Raw genomic sequence first — 16391 nt, forward strand, 5'->3', positions numbered from 1 at the left:
TTACTTCTCATCCAGCTGCAGAATGGAAATGCTGCTTAACCTCAAACATTTTTTGTGGCCAGCAGAATCTCTAGTGATGAGACGTTCTGTCAGTCCTCAAAGCCTTGTGTTTTACTTCTTGCATTCCAGGACATTCATTTCTATTGATTATTAGCCAAGCAGATAACCATTAGAAGCTCGCATGATCTTAACCTTGTTTCTCGCATAGTATAAATTTAGAACTTTTCAGATTTTTGTACAGTTGCCAATGGTCCAGTAGTGTTATGCTCTCCATTTAGCGAACAAAAGGCTTCTGAAGATGACACAGGAACATCAATTCCTATTTCATTTATAGTGTATAGTAGCCCTAAATAAACATATTTACAAAGTATCCCTATTGGCTTTGATCCAAGGTAGGTAAACATTTTGTGATTCTCCTCTTGAACGATTTAATTCTATATGTTAGCTATGTTTAGATGACATGCTTAAGATTCAGGTGTGCAATATAGTTGTCCCCCATTGTTTTCTTTTGTTTCCATCATTGTGAAGATATTGAATAACATTTTGTTCTTTTAGAATCTGCTGGTGGTAAATCAAAGAATGAGAAGGGTTTTGATGAGGAGCTCGTGGACCCCCTGCCTACCAGTGAAATCCCCCCAGTAGTTGCAGAGAACAGGTTCAAAACCCTTCAGATGGAGATAGATTGGAACTTGGATCCTAACTCAGGTAGCCAATCCTTATACTTCTGAAATGACATTTTGTAAAATAGACTTTACGGGAAAAAATTTTTGACGCTACACTTACACAATAGGGTAGTCCAGGGTGCCATAGAGATTACTAAGGCATACTTGAAATCTAAAGGTGGTTCATTGTATTGCATGTCTCTTAAATAATGATTGATGCAAATGTGAACAGGACTTTTATGGGTCTATTGTAATGGTAGAGTGCATAAGTCCACCATTCTCATAGTCAATGAATGGACCAGTGGTTACAAGTGTTTATACGAAAACTTTACAATTATAGAAAAATATAAATTCAAGTAAACTTAGGCAGATTGACTTTCTGCATTATTGGTTGATGCTCAGTACATGAAATTGTCTACCCATGTAAAAAAAACCTTAGTTAATGTTTTTCGCTTATAATTATAGATCGCAGGTTGTCTATGGTTTACCATGACATCTTGGGGCCTATTGAAGGTCCCCATTCACCACCATCTTCTAGCGTGGAGTGGGGCGGTAGCCGAGGGCAAGGCACTTGTCTTCTCCTTTTATGCCCCGGCACGCTGCATGAAAGTGTGGGTCCTGGCTGGGTGTTTGTACTCGAGCTGTGAGGGCCTTACACTCGTGCAGGCCACCTGTAGCCAGTGGTGTTGGCTGACCAGGTTTATAAAACCCAGCCTCCTCTAACCTTTTGCCAAAAAACTGAAGCCAAAGGTTCTTCTAAGCAGCTGCCTAGCACTCTGAAAATGAAAATGTTAGAAGCCCACAAAACAGGAGAAGGCTATAAAAAGATAGCAAAGCGTTTTCAAGTTGCCTTTCCTCAGTTCGAAATGTAATTAAGAAATGTCAGTTAGCAGGAACAGCGGAGGTCAAGATATGGTCTGGAAGACCAAGCTAAATTTCAGTGAGAGTTGGTCATAGGATTGCTAGAAAGGCAAATCAGAACCCCCACTTGACTGCAAAAGACCTTCAGAAAGATTTAGCATACTCTGGAGTTGTGGTACATTGTTCTACTGTTCAGAGACACCTGCACAAATATGGTCTTCATGGAAAACCTCTCCTGTGTCCTCACCATAAAATTTTGCGTCAGAAGTATGCAAAAGGACATCTAAACAATCCTCATGCATTTTGGAAACAAGTCCTGTCGACCGATGAGGTTAAAATTGAACTCTTTGGCCAAAATGATCAAAGGTATGTGTGGAGGAAAAAGGGCACAGAATTTCAGGAAAAGAACATCTCGCCAACCGTTAAACATGGGGGTGAATAAACCATACTTTGGGGTCGTGTTGCAACCAATGGCACGGGGAACATTTCACGGGTAGAGGAAAGAATGGAGTCAATGAAATTTCAACACATTCTTGATAACATAACACCATCTGTAAAAAAGCTGAAGTTGAAAAGAGGATGGCTTCTACAAATGGACAATGATCCCTCCTAAACACACGTCAAAATCCACAGCAGACTACCTCAAAAGGTGCAGGCTGAAGATTTTACAATGACCCTCACAGTCCCCTGATCTGAACAGTATTGAAAATCTGTGGCTAGACCTCAAAATAGCAGAGCATGCAAGATGACTCCGGAATCTCACAGAACTGAAAGATTTCTCCAAGGAAAATTTTTACAAGTCACTGTATGGAGGGTGGGCTGCATAGGAGACCATTATTTTCATTATATACTGCACTACTAATGTATTGTGGTTTATATTGCAAGCAGTCACACAATCACAGGTTCAAGTCCCATTGAGGGACTAAAAAATAAGTAAAAAATTATTTTAAAAAGTTTTTCAAAAATATAATAAAAATTGTTTAAAGCCCCTTCTTTTCCCAATCCAGTAATAAATAAATTAAAATATTGATATTGCCACATTCATAAAAGATCGATGTATCCAAAATATAACATTATTTAACTCATATGGTAAACACCATAAGGAAAAAAAAGATAAGTCAGAAGTCATGTTTTTTGGTCACCTCACCTCCCCCTCAATAAATGCAATAAAAATTAATCAAAATGTCATACGTACCCCAAAATGCTACCAATAAAAAACAGCTTGTCACACGAAAAATAATCCCTTATATAGCATCATCGATGGACAAGTGAAAAAGTTATGAGAAAATGGCGACACATTATTTTTACAAAGTTCATACTTTTTTAACCCACTAAATTATAAAAAAAGTGATATGTTTGGTATCGCTGCAACTGTACTGACATGAAGAATCGTGTTGCCAGTTCATTTTTACTGCACAGTAAGATGCAGTAAAAATAAAACCCAAAAAGCAATATCAGAATTATTTATTTTTGTTTCACCATTTCACCTCAGTTTGATTTTTTTTCATCAATTATATGGTAAAAGTAATGATGCCACAAAAAGTACAACTTGCCTTACAAAGGAAAAAGCCCTCATATGACTATGTAAATAAAATAAAAGTCTGGAAAGGGAGGAAAAAAACAAAGTGGAAATATGAAAATTGGCTCCGACTGGAAAGCGTTTAGCCATTTAAGACACTGACGTTTGGAAAAATCTTTTCTCTCATCTGTCATTTTTCACCAACAGTGATCATTCACACATACTGTATGTGTGTAAGGCTATGTGCCAGCGATGCAGAAATGCTCCGGATTTTTTCCTGAGCGTTTCTGCATCTCCCTGGCAGAAAAAATTCATACGGATTGTACATGCGTTTTCCTGCCAGGGGCATGCGGATGTGAAGCGTTCTTCACATGCATTTCCGCATGCGGGTTGACAAGCGCTTTCCAAGCGATTTTAGCATCACTTGGAAAGTGCTTGACAACTTGGTCACACTATATAAATCCATGCAAACAGCATGGATTTATATAGTGTGACCGAAAGAATGGTAAAAATTAAAAAAATAAATCTATACTTACCTTCTGATGGCTCCCGGAGTCTTGATTCGATCCGTCCTGGCTTGCCGGCAGCTCGCGGTACACTGAAGGACCTGCCGTCACATGACTAAATGACGTCAGCGCAGGTCCTTGAGTCCACCGCAATCTGCCTTCAAGCGAAGACAAGCACACCGCGGGCCATCAGAAGGTAAGTATAATATTTATTTTTTATTTTATTCTTTTTTTTTACAGGTTCTGTGGTACCCAGGTCCGGAGGAGAGTCTCCTCTTCTCCAAACCCGGGTACCATCCGCACATTGAAACCCATGTAATCCGCATGTACAGATGCAGTGATGCGTAATCCATGCGTTCCAATGAAAGTCAATGGAGGCGAAAACGCAGCGCTTCCGCAAAATAATTGGTAGTGCTGCGTATTTTTCCCCAATGCGGATTATCATTGGGGAACATGGCAGACCTTCTACAAAGCGTTTTTTAAGCGGAATTGCAGCTGCGGAAATGCTTAAAAAACGCATCGTGGGCACACAGCCAAAATGTAATGAGTTATAGAAAAATTAGAGCTAAAGTTCCAATCACGAGAGGGCAGGCATTATGCTGGGCATTCTGTCCGTCACCCCAGTGAAGAAGACAAAGGTTTTCCTCTATCAGTCTGTAATCACTATTTATAAGGAACAAATAAATGTCCTGTAGATAAAAAAGAATGGAAAGCTTAACTGATAGCTTAAGGTGTCATCCATCTTCCCTGTTCATAAACCTCCATGTGTTTGAAGAGAAGATTATTGTGAAGATTGCCATTTTGAGCCTACACAATAAGCCGCATTGGATAATTGCACAATCATAGCCAATTCAGTACAATTAATGAATATATGCTAAATGCCCAAAAGTATGTTTACTAGCCCTATGTTTTTGGGGTGAAGCCATTTCACCTCCTTCCCTTACTAACTGGTATATACAATGAAATGTGCATCTACCCAGTCTACATAGACAAATATTAGTTAATGGACTTTCACTGTGATAGTGTCAGAAGATTTTGCCTTTCCAGTATGGCAGTTCATGACACTTTGACCTGCTGGCTACCTGCAAGTGCTGACATTGTGAAGAGGCACAGTCTATAAGAAACACTAGCTCAGCCATGAAGCATTGGGCCCACAGGTTCACAGAACAGAAAGTACAGAAGCACATAAAATCATCTGCAAATCACAGTTGCAACATTCACTCACTACTGGAAATGTGGGAGGCTTTATAGAAGAATGAGATCAACATGTGCAAAAAGAAGCACTGGCAGGAGCCGTGCAAAGCACACTGGCATTGGAAGCAGTAAATCAAAAACAGCCTTAGACATATGGAGGAGTGCTCTCAGCCAAAGATGGAGGCAGTCACGATCCCCAAATGTAAGTGCAAGCGGCTGTGACTACAATAATATACAAACAAACAAGTTCAGCAGCTCTCTGGGTACACTTAGGTATATGTGAGCATAGAATTTTGAGCTACATTACTGAAATATAGACTTATTAAACAAAGGTACTTAGCACACAAGCTTGCCAATTTGTGTGTGCCCACCAGCCACAACAAGGTGTGCCACATTGTAAATGTGAATCTACACTATCAACCTTACCTACAAATTTAAATGTCATTGTCTCCATATTTGGCTGATTCCTCCTCCCATCTCTGTAAAGCTGTTTTTTAATCAGTGCTAGTAGACCCTATTTGCCCTTGTAGAACTTGGCCCAGGAGAGGTAAGTTTGATAGTGTTGGTTCCCATGTACAATGGTGTTCACATTGTCCTGGCAGATGGGCACACACAAATTGGCCAGCTTGTGTGCTGGGTACCACTATTTCATCAGTGTAAGCCATATAGCAGTGATACAGTTCAACATTCATATATCTAAGATTGATATATATTTTAGTTCGCTGCTCCACTCAAGCTTGTCAGGAGGTGCCATTGTGGCGCCCCTGAGGGTTCGGTAGCCACAAGGGGGGATACTGCAGCCTGTCAGCAGGTGTAGTGTCTCCTCACCCAGGTAAGGAAGGTGCACTGGTCAGGACCCTGAATCTACATTCAACACTACACACTCCTGACCTATGGGAGGCAAGTATGCACCATAGTGCTGCCTCAGCAGGATCACAAGTGAGGGAACCAAAAGTTAGGGGAACCATGTAGTGGGTGAAGGGTAGAACACAGTTTTAGTTACACACATAATTTGATATATAATAGCCAGCCATCTTGAGCACAAGGTTCTTGATTCCGTTCTTGTTCTTGGCTCCGTTTCTTGGTTCTCGGTCCCGTTCTTGATTCTGAGTTCTTTGAGTGTGATCTTCACGGTTGGCAGCGGCCTTGTGTAGGAGCCTGCGGTGTGCTGAAGATGCACAGTCCTCGTGCCCTGACCTTGACACGAGGAGCGGGTATGAGTTAACAGTGTCTCTACCCCGGTCAAGTTCCCTTGCTTAAGAAGGTCGGGAGCTATGGTGACAGCTCCACAAGAAAAAGGATCCCAGGGAGCACGGACGGAGCGGCATACGCCACCTGTACTCTCCATTCTGGCCTGGCCAGAGGGACTCCTGCTGCAAGATGGGTACCGGCCCCCAATATCTGACTTTGCCACTTCACGTCTCTGTCAGAGAAGCCCGGTAGGCTACAGTGGATCCCGTCGGGTGACGGGCGGAACAGAATTGCCGCCTTACCCAATATCTGTGCATAGTCCAGAGGGAGACCCAGCCTTTGCACGTACACGGACAGGAGAGGTTAAAAGGTACAGTTTAGGAACACTCAGAGGGTCCTGATCGATGTGCCTGAATTTCCTGGGTGTGCTGAGCCCTCGTCTCTGGTGGCCGCAGAGCGCCGTGAGGAGCAGGGAGAAGCCTTGCTGCTGTTTACCAAAACCGTGAGTAAAGATGTGGAAGACTATCCCTAAGGCCTCCGGACTCTTATTATTATACCGCGCTGCACAGCACCAGAACTTCCTCACTACTACTGCCTCCTCCATCCTTACCTCTGCCCTGAGGCCCAGCTCTGCCTGTGGGGAGTTATAACATCGCCTGCTGCCACAACACCCAGCCTCAGAGGACTGCTAGCAGCGCTGGTGGCGCGTCACCAGACACCACAGGTGGCGTAGTCGATAAATACCACTCAACCCGGATAAGCCCATTACTTTTAATGTGACGGCCCTGGGCATGGAACGGGTCCAGGCCACGACTGCCTCCCCAACATCTGATCCGGCTCTGAGTCCCCCATCTCCCAGGGTAGGGCTTTCCAGCGTCACACAACCTGGCATCACACCATCAGTTTTTATTTTTTGGAAACAGTAAATTACATCATCTGGAATGATATCTGGAATGCCAGAAGAAGACTTTTTACCCAAATGCCAGTGATAAAGGACCATAAAATATTAGCACTCAATGGCAGCCAGAAGTTGAACACAATTTGTGCTGCAGGAAGATGTAAATAATATGTAAAAAATAAATACTCAGCTTTTTTATAACAGTCACAAGGTAATGCTTTTACGGAGGGGAACATTATAATTGACAGCAAGTTGTAGTAATGCATTGATTTTACCATTAATCATAGGAAACTGTTTATCATCATGGAGTTGTAGATTTTCTTGTATTTTTTTTTCACTTGAGAAAAGCATATTAGCTAAACCACTAAAGCAAAAGTATTCTACCTACATCACCAAAGTTGTTTAGATTTTAGTCCTATGGTAAGTACCGTAGTATGATATCTATAGAGCAGAATATTAAAAGCGGGGGTGGGATCTTCGTCTCTCTGCTCCTGCTCTCCTGTCTGTCAAACTGCATACAGCCAAAACAGAGAGGCGGGCTTTCAGTTCAAGCGGGCTAGCCATTGGACAATTGCAATCAAAATGCATGCTAGAAAGTAAGGGAAAAAAAGCTCCTGCTCCTATAGTGCTGGCAGAGTGCTGATGCTGAGCTCCATCCTGATTGAAAAGGGGTGGATGGCAAGTTACAGACCATGGGAGATATAAGACTGATATGTGTGCCAAAAGCAACTTTAGCTGGTTATTAATGGCACTAAGACAATGCTTTTCTACAAGATTTTTGTGTGCAAGGACAAGCACACTTTAAAATTGTATTGTCATCTCAACCATTCAGGGCTGAGATTGGAATCACTGTTAATATATGGCAGCCATGGGTGGCTGGGATCATGGAAATAGTCTAGCCAGCTGTGCTACACTGTTTTCATAACTTTCATTTATTCCTAAAGAAGATTGAATATCACATTTAAAGTTTATTTGTAATTACAAACACTATTATTACTACTTGTTACTATCTATTACTTGGAGTCCATGACAATAATGAAAACTCAGCTCAGATGATCTCATTGTTTTTATTTTAAATCCGATAATTTAATAATTAAGTTTTATATTGTAAACATAAAAAAACAGATTAAATCTCCTTAAAGACTACAGTATGTCCCTGCCTCCACCACCATTACAGATGTTAGAACAGTTATTAACAGTACAAAGGAAATAAAAGCTTCATGATGTATGGTCAGTGTTAAGTATGTATGACAAATGAAATTGCATAACTTTTGAATAGAAGCAATATGTTGATTCCCTTTGGTATTCACATAAGGTAGTCTCTATTAAAGAGAACTTGTCACAAGCATTTATCCCCAAATCTCCAATCCTGGGCGCACAACTCTGCCCTGTGACACAGAATATGGGAAAGGCAACTCAGGGGCAGATTGTAGAGGAAAACGGGCTCCTTTACATACAGGTTGGCATCTGATTCTTTTTGCACATTCAGACTATATTTTTTAGGGGGGGGGGGTAATATCTTGGACAGTTCCTTTAAAGGAAATCTGTCACCCCCTGGGCGATATCAGACCTTTACTATGGCCATACAAGGTATATGCCGCGTGCAGAATTATTAGGCAAATGAGTATTTTGATCACATGATACTTTTTATACATGTTGTCCTACTCCAAGCTGCATAGGCTTGAGAGCCAACTCCCAATTAAGTAAATCTGGTGATGTGCATCTCTGTAATGAGGAGGGGTGTTGTCTAATGACATCAACACCCTATATAAGGTGTGCTTACTTATTAGGGTCAGAAGAGAGATTTGACGGGCTCTGAAAAGTCAAAATTGTGAGATGTCTTGCAGAGGGATGCACCAGTCTTGAAATTTCCAAATTTTGAAGCGTGATCACCGAACAATCACGCGTTTCATGGCAAATAGCCAACAGGGTCGCAAGAAGCATGTTGGCCAAAAAAGGCGCAAAATAACTGCCCATGAATTGAGGAAAATCAAGCGTGAAGCTGCCAAGATGCCATTCGCCACCAGTTTTGCCATATTTCAGAGCTGCAACGTTACTGGAGTATTAAAAGCACAAGGTGTGCGATACTCAGGGACATGGCCAAGGTAAGGAAGGCTAAAAAACGACCACCTTTAAACAAGAAACATAAGATAAAACGTCAAGAATGGGCCAAAAAATATCTTAAGACTGAGTTTTCAAAGGTTTTATGGACTGATGAAATGAGAGTGACTCTTGATAGGCCAGATGGATGGGCCAGAGGCTGGATCAGTAAAGGGCAGAGAGCTCCATTCCGACTCAGACGCCAGCAAGGTGGAGGTGGGATACTGGTATGGGCTGGTATCATCAAAGATGAACTTGTGGAACCTTTTCAGGTTGAGGATGGAGTGAAGCTCAACTCCCAGACCTACTGCCAGTTTCTGGAAGACAACTTCTTCAAGCAGTGGTATAGGAAGAAGACAGTATCGTTCAAGAAAAACATGATTTTCATGCAGGACAATGCTCCATCACATGCATCCAACTACTCCACAGCGTGGCTGGCCAATAAAGGTCAAAAAGAAGAAAAAATAATGACATGGCCCCCTTGTTCACCTGATCTGAGCCCCATAGAGAACCTGTGGTCCATCATAAAATGTGAGATCTACAGGGAGGGGAAACAGTACACCTCTCGGAACAGTGTCTGGGAGGCTGTGGTGGCTGCTGCACGCAATGTTGATCGAAAACAGATCAAGCAACTGACAGAATCTATGGATGGAAGGCTGTTGAGTGTCATCATAAAGAAAGGTGGCTATATTGATCACTATTTTTTTTGTTTTTTGTTTTTGCATGTTAGAAATGTTTATTTCTAAATTTTGTGCACTGATATTGGTTTACCTGGTGAAAATAAACAAGTGAGATGGGATTATATTTGTTTTTTATTAAGTTGCCTAATAATTCTGCACAGTAATAGTTACCTGCACAAACAGATATCCTCCTAAGATAGCCAAATCTAAAAAAAAAACACTCCAACTTCCAAAAATATTAAGCTTGGATATTTATGAGTCTTTTGGGTTGATTGAGAACATAGTTGTTGATCAATAAAAAAAGTAATCCTCTAAAATACAACTTGCCTAATAATTCTGCACACAGTGTAGAAAAGTAATTCTATACTTACCTGTATGGCCCATAGCAGAGGTCTGATTGCAGAGAAATCTGGTTTTATAAAGTCTGTTTTCCAGAGGCTTGGTGTCCGGGGAACTGGAAGAAACCCCTCTTATCTGCTTACTATTCCCCTAAATCGCCGCCTCTGTGCTAAATTACCATATTCCCCCCTCCCCTGCACGTCACAGGACCCTGTGAGAGGCATGTGACGTGCCTTGCTCTGCCTCCTCTCCCGTGCAAAGCGCCGCTTCCATGGAGCGCGATTTGTTTCCCTCCGACCCCAGCCTACGCAGCTAAACGGGGCCGGAGGGAAATAAAGCACGCTCCATGAGAGCGGCGCTTTGCGCGGGAGGTGAGGCAGAGCAGGCCACGTCACATGCCTCTCACAGGGTCCTGTGACGTGCAGGGGAGGTGGGAATATGGTAATTTAGCACAGAGGCGGCAATTTAGGGGAATAGTAAACAGATAGAAGGGGTTTGCTTGGTGTCCCCTGGACGCCAAGCCTCTGGAAAACAGACTTTATAAAACCAGCTGATACATGCTGCAGGATTCACGGGCAGCATGTATCAGGCACTGGCTATATGATCTTAGTCAGGTATGTTTCAGTCTGAAACGTTGCAACATTTCAGAGAAAAATATACTTTAAAAGCCGCTGGGGACCGAGTCGTGCTGTGCAACAACTTATTATTTTGTAGATATCCTTATACATACCAGAATGCAGTAAAGGTACAGATATTGTTGGCGAGAATAAGAAATTAGTATGCATCTGAAATGTGTAAGTGCTCTTAGACCCCACCTTTTCCACTAAATGCAATTTATGTAATATATACCGTACTTCACTCTTTTTCTTACTCCCCAAAGCCTCCTCTTAACATGTTACTGGGATAGAATATAAAGCAGCGTATCAGTCATATATACGCTCATACTTCGCTGGTAAATCCAGTACAGTTCTTGGCACTGAATCAGGAAACCAAACGTGACTAAACTAAACTAATTTAAAGCCTTTGTTTTATGAAGATTTTGGCAGCCGTAACTTGTCCCTTTAGGACTTTTGTGCCGGAGTTGTCTCAGAGATCGCTGAATTGAAGACCCGTGAAATGTACATATGATCTCAGTATAAAAAACAGATGATTGGTTTGCCTTCTGAGCTTATATAGTTATATACATGAACAATTATAAAGTATCGTGTTAAATAACTGGAATCAGTTACATTTTATATCTTGGTAAGATTTGTGGGTTATGGGGCTTTATTGCGAATGGTTTCCCTCCTCCACCCTTACACCCCCGTATTTTACATTTCCATTAAAGGAAAATCTAATAGAATCACAGGGAAGTTTTGTAAGTTGCTGAAATTCTTAGAAATCTAATAGAAAACAAGGGATTTTCACCATTGACTTTCTCCATATATCAGCTGTTATGTTGGAAGGGGTTGATTTTACTAAATGGCTGAAAAGGGTTGTTCTATAAACAGACATCCACAATATAGATGATAAATGTATAATTGTTTGGGGTCTGGCTGCTGAGACCCTCAACGATTCTCATTACGGAGGGGGGATTCAATATTTCCAGGCTGAATGAAGCATTGACCCCTGCTGCATTAAAGGGGTTGTACATTACTTTATATTACCCCCCCCCCCCCCAATGTATCCCCCCGGGGCCCCTAAGACTTTTTGTAAATACCTTATGTTGCTGATAATGCCTGTGAGTGGCGCTATCACTGGCCGCTCACAGGCATCACGTGACCCCCGGCTGCAGCCGGCTCTGACATCCGCTGATGTCACAAGTACATTCCCCTCTTCAGCTCCTGACCCTGCTGCTCCTTCCTGCCAGTGACTTCTGCAGTGACTCATGACTGATACAGGGAAAATTGACCTCCTGTTTCTACGTAGAGCTTAGAAGGATTCAGCTCGTCATGCTACCTAGAAGTGTCTCAAAGTGTCTCAAGTCCCTTCACAAGTTTGCCCATCTCCCAGGGTATGGTCATAAATTGTGGCTGCAGGCCGTGGTAATGTTAACAGATACCCTAGGAAAAACAATGCAATGATTTGTTAGCCAGAAGAGAGGAAGGAAATAAAGGAAGATGCTATTATAATGCCCTCCACCTATTATACATGGACTATACATTTCCCATTATGTATTTATTTCTTTTACTCGCTTATATAGCGCCATTAATTCCACAGCGCTTTGCAGACATCATCATCACTGTCCCCATTGGGGCTCACAATCTAAATTCCCTATCAGTATGTTTTTGGAGTGTGGGAAGAAACTGGAGAACCCGGAGTCCTGCTTCTTTCTCCGCCAGGACTGATCAGTAATTTTCAAAATTCTCAATTTACAGGTGCAAATTGCCTCTTCAGAGAGGAAGAGGACTTGAACTCTATAGCGCCACCTCTCTGAAGAGGTAATTTACATATTAAATTTCCCAGAGCAGCATTGCACGGCGAATAAGCCTCCTTACCTTGACATGCCGGAGCCGGTATGTCACTCTCCACAAGGAGGAATGTTACCCCTTTGACTTCAGTCCAGAGCCTCTCATCTAGCCAAATCAGATCTCATACTTTGCACTGACGAGGGCCAACAGCCTGAAACACCGGGTCGGCAAATTGAGATTGTGATATGGCTTTTATCTCAAGTCATATTGCACGACTCGTTAAAGAGTTGATTGTGACTTGTAGGATCGCTGCTTCCAAAAGGTGGCGCTATACAGTTCTAGTCCTCTTCCTCTCTGAAGAGGCAATTTGCATATTAAATTTCCCAGAGGCCAGAGCTGGTATGTCACTCTCCACAAGGAGAAATGTTACCCCTTAGACCTCAATTTAGAGGTAAAATCTCTATTCATTGAAGACAGATTGTTACATTACTGATAAGAAGGAGCTCTGGTTCTAGCTCTTCCTTTCTCCCCCTCTCCCCAACTTTAACCCTAAAGTGTTGGTAAAATACTCTATGGTACAAATTATACACTACATAATACATTCCCATTAAATTAAAATTTAGACTTTGGCAACAGTTTCTTCAAAGAAGCCACAAATCATTTTTCTACTTATCTAATTAGTTCTCTATACTTAGGTGCGAGATCTTTGGGCAAAGTACAGTACATTCTATGCTCATTAAGACAAGCTGAAATATTAATTAAGAAAAGCTTCAATCCTCTCAATAATTGGCAGAAGTCTCATCCTCACCTATGAGCAACCCCTTTTCGACAGTTCTCATAAAGTCTTTCTTAATTTATTATATGGCTGCAGAAATCATTTTAACCATTGATATTTTATGAATTGGGACTATTGAAGTGCCAAACTATTGCCTAACTATCTTATTAGTATGCAGGGATCTATCGCTTAAGGTGCAAACATTGTTTAAAGGGGATGTCTGGTCTTAGGCTTCAAGTCTGCAGCCACTCTATGTGACTGCAGATTTGTGAATCCTCACATCTTGTGCACTGCACTCTGTGAGGATTCTCCGATACTGTGAGTGGGTGGTCATGTGACCACAAGTTTGCGATTTGCATACTCCTGGCCACATTCTGACTAGACTGTGTCCAGTCTCTTTCAACACACTTGCATAGAGCGAGGCCGCACCCATCTAGTCAGCATGTGGGCGAGTCTACGCTAAGCATGTACTTGAGGTCACACACCCGCCTTCACCAGCAGTGGTGAATCCTCACAGCGTGCAATGGGTGCAATGTGAGGATTCACAAGTCTTAAATAACATAGGGTGACTGCAGACTTGTGGTCTAAGGCAAGACAACCCCTTTAATCATATATTATTCTCTTAGTAAACAAACCTTGTTGGACCCCCACCCAACAGTTTGGCGCATCTCCTACCTACACGCTCTTCTACTGGTAGAAAGCACTAGTCCACTCCATGTGTGGGTGAGATGGAATTGGGAGAAAGACATAAATCCTCTGTCTGAAGAACGATGGGAACTTGCTTTGGAGACTCCAAGGTTGGTTTCTCCTAGCTACTCTGAGAGAACCACACAACTCTGTATCCTACTTTGTACATATTATACCACAGTCAGGATGAGTAGGGTCCAGCCCCAGTTCCCGGATGAGCATACCAGATGTCTGCAGGAGCCCCAGGGACGTTCTTTCATCTTCTGTGGAGTTGTCCAGAGATTAGGGGATATTGGTTCCAGGTGATTAGATTCCAACATGTCAGTATGGGATGCCTGTATGGAGGACCCTTGGTACATGTCTTCTGTTTGTTTAAAATGAATGTACCCAGTGAATTCAGACAGGCTGCTCATAACTGATTCCTTGTTTATTGCTCGGAAGTGTGTGGCAGTGAATCTTTTTCTTACCTTTAAGAAGAGTATTTATAAGTTGGGGCTGCCTTGATAAGTTCATTAAAATTTAGAGTAAATGGACAGGGTCCCCACTAACTGTCTGACCCATATAGGGCAGGTGTGGGTGGGGTGGAGTGGATCACTTTGGCTGGTGATGGAGTTTGGAGAGTGATGGGGGAGTTCTGGTGATTGATGATTAATGTGTAAACTTTTTGTCTGTTTTTATTTTAATACAATTCTTTTGGTTTTGGTTAGTATGTGGTATTTTTGGCAGTGTCTTATTTGTATAAGTGGTTATTTCCTTCTAATAAAAGCTTTGCTTCCCTTCTCTAAAATTACTTGACCCTTAACGGAGCCAGACACACAGCGGAAATAGTTAATTTTCATTGTTTTATTGATAGATCTAGATCTGGATCTGCTTAATGTCCATAATTATGGTATAAAAGTAATATATTTTGTATCTAATACATTGAAATACTTTCATTATTTTCTTCCTTGTAAGCTAACTGTTCCTGGGGGTACTGTGTATAACCAATTGGCTAATTAATTTGCTGTACTGTAGTATGTACTCCATTTTGCAACTTCTTAATAAACTTTAATGGCTTAAAAAAAATAAAACCTTGTACTTGTCATGAATAACAGGCCATGTGCTTGCCCGGCCCCCAGTTAAGTCCTTGTTGATGTTCTGTGCTCTTGTGAAGACCAGTGTGGTCACCGTTTAAACTAGAAAATGCAGGTAATGCACTTTCACACTATTTTCCATAGGAAGGTGGCCAAAAGTCCCCAATGGTGGATGAATTAGGTAAGTTAATCATTCTCTGTTTTTTTTATAGATAGTTGACATATGACCTATTTCTTGCAATAATTTCTCAAAGTATCATAGTTATCTTGGACGAGGTGTGCAATCCATCTATATTCTGCAGAAACAACCCTATTGAGATACATTGAAACCAGAAGTTTACATACACTATATAAAAAGACACATCTGCATGTTTTTCTCAATATCCGACATGAAGTCAGAATATACCTTTCCTCTTTTAGGTCAATTAGGATTACCATAATTTTAATATTTGCTAAATGCCAGAATAATGAGAGAGAGAGAATGTTTTAAGGCCTTTTTATTACTTACTGCAAAGTCAAAAGTTTACATACACTAAGATTACTATGCCTTTAAACAATTCTGGACTGCCCATATGATGATGTCATATGTTTGGAAGCTTCTGATAGTTTTTTTTTGCAACATCTGAGTTAATTAGAGACACACCTGTGGATGTATTTTAATGCACACCTGAAACACACTGCTTATTTGTGGAGCATCATGGGAAAGTCTAAAGAAATCAGCCAAGATATCAGGAAGAGAATTGTGGACTTCCACAAGTCTGGTTCATCCTTGGGTAAAATTTCAAGATACCTGAAGGTGCCTCGTTCATCTGTACAAACAATTATACGCAAGTACAAACAAGTTGGGAATGTCCAGCCTTCATACCGCTCAGAAAGGAGATGGGTTCTGTGTCCCAGAGATGAACGTGCTTTGGTCTGACATGTGCCGATCAACCCAAGGACAAAAGCAAAAGACCTTGTGAAGATGATGGCGGAAGCTGGTAAGATTGTGTCAATAACCACAGTGAAACGAGTACTATAGCAACATGGGCTGAAAGGCCACTCTGCCAGGAAGAAGCCATTACTCCAAAAGAAACATAAAAAAGCCAGATTAATGTTTGCAAATGCACACAGGAACACAGACCTTAATTTTTGGAGACATGTCCTGTGGTCTGATGAAACTAAAATTGAACTCTTTGGGCATAATGACCATTGTTACGTTTGGAGGAAAAAGGGAGAAGCTTGGAAGCCTAAGAACACCATCCCAACTGTGAAACACGGGGGTGGCAGCATCATGTTGTGGGGTCGTGTTGTTGCAGGAGGGACTGGTGCACTTCTCAAAATAGATGGCATCATGAGAAAAGAAGATTATGTGGCAATACTGAAGCAACATCTCAAGACATCAGCCAGGAAGTTAAAGCTTGGGTAGAAATGGGTCTTCCAAATGGACAATGACCTGAAGCATACTGCCAAAATGGTAACAAAGTGGCTTAAGGATAACAAAGTCAATGTTGTGGAGTGGTCATTACAAAGCCCT

At 41.7% G+C, this 16391-nt stretch overlaps 1 protein-coding gene across 6 annotated transcripts in view; it reads left to right on the forward strand.

Annotated features, from left to right (window-relative positions):
* KIAA2012 (KIAA2012 ortholog) overlaps window positions 1-16391 on the forward strand; it is a 276644-nt gene that overhangs the window by 79750 nt on the left and 180503 nt on the right. For all 6 annotated transcript variants that reach the window (XM_073646453.1, XM_073646458.1, XM_073646452.1 and 3 more), the window contains exon 9: window positions 556-705. In XM_073646453.1, the coding sequence (XP_073502554.1) occupies window positions 556-705 (150 nt within the window). The remainder of the gene's footprint in view (window positions 1-555; window positions 706-16391) is intronic.

Source organism: Phyllobates terribilis, unplaced genomic scaffold (assembly GCF_046119375.1).
Source record: "Phyllobates terribilis strain yellow unplaced genomic scaffold, ASM4611937v1 Scaffold_9__5_contigs__length_417890890, whole genome shotgun sequence".
Lineage (NCBI taxonomy): Eukaryota > Metazoa > Chordata > Amphibia > Anura > Dendrobatidae > Phyllobates > Phyllobates terribilis.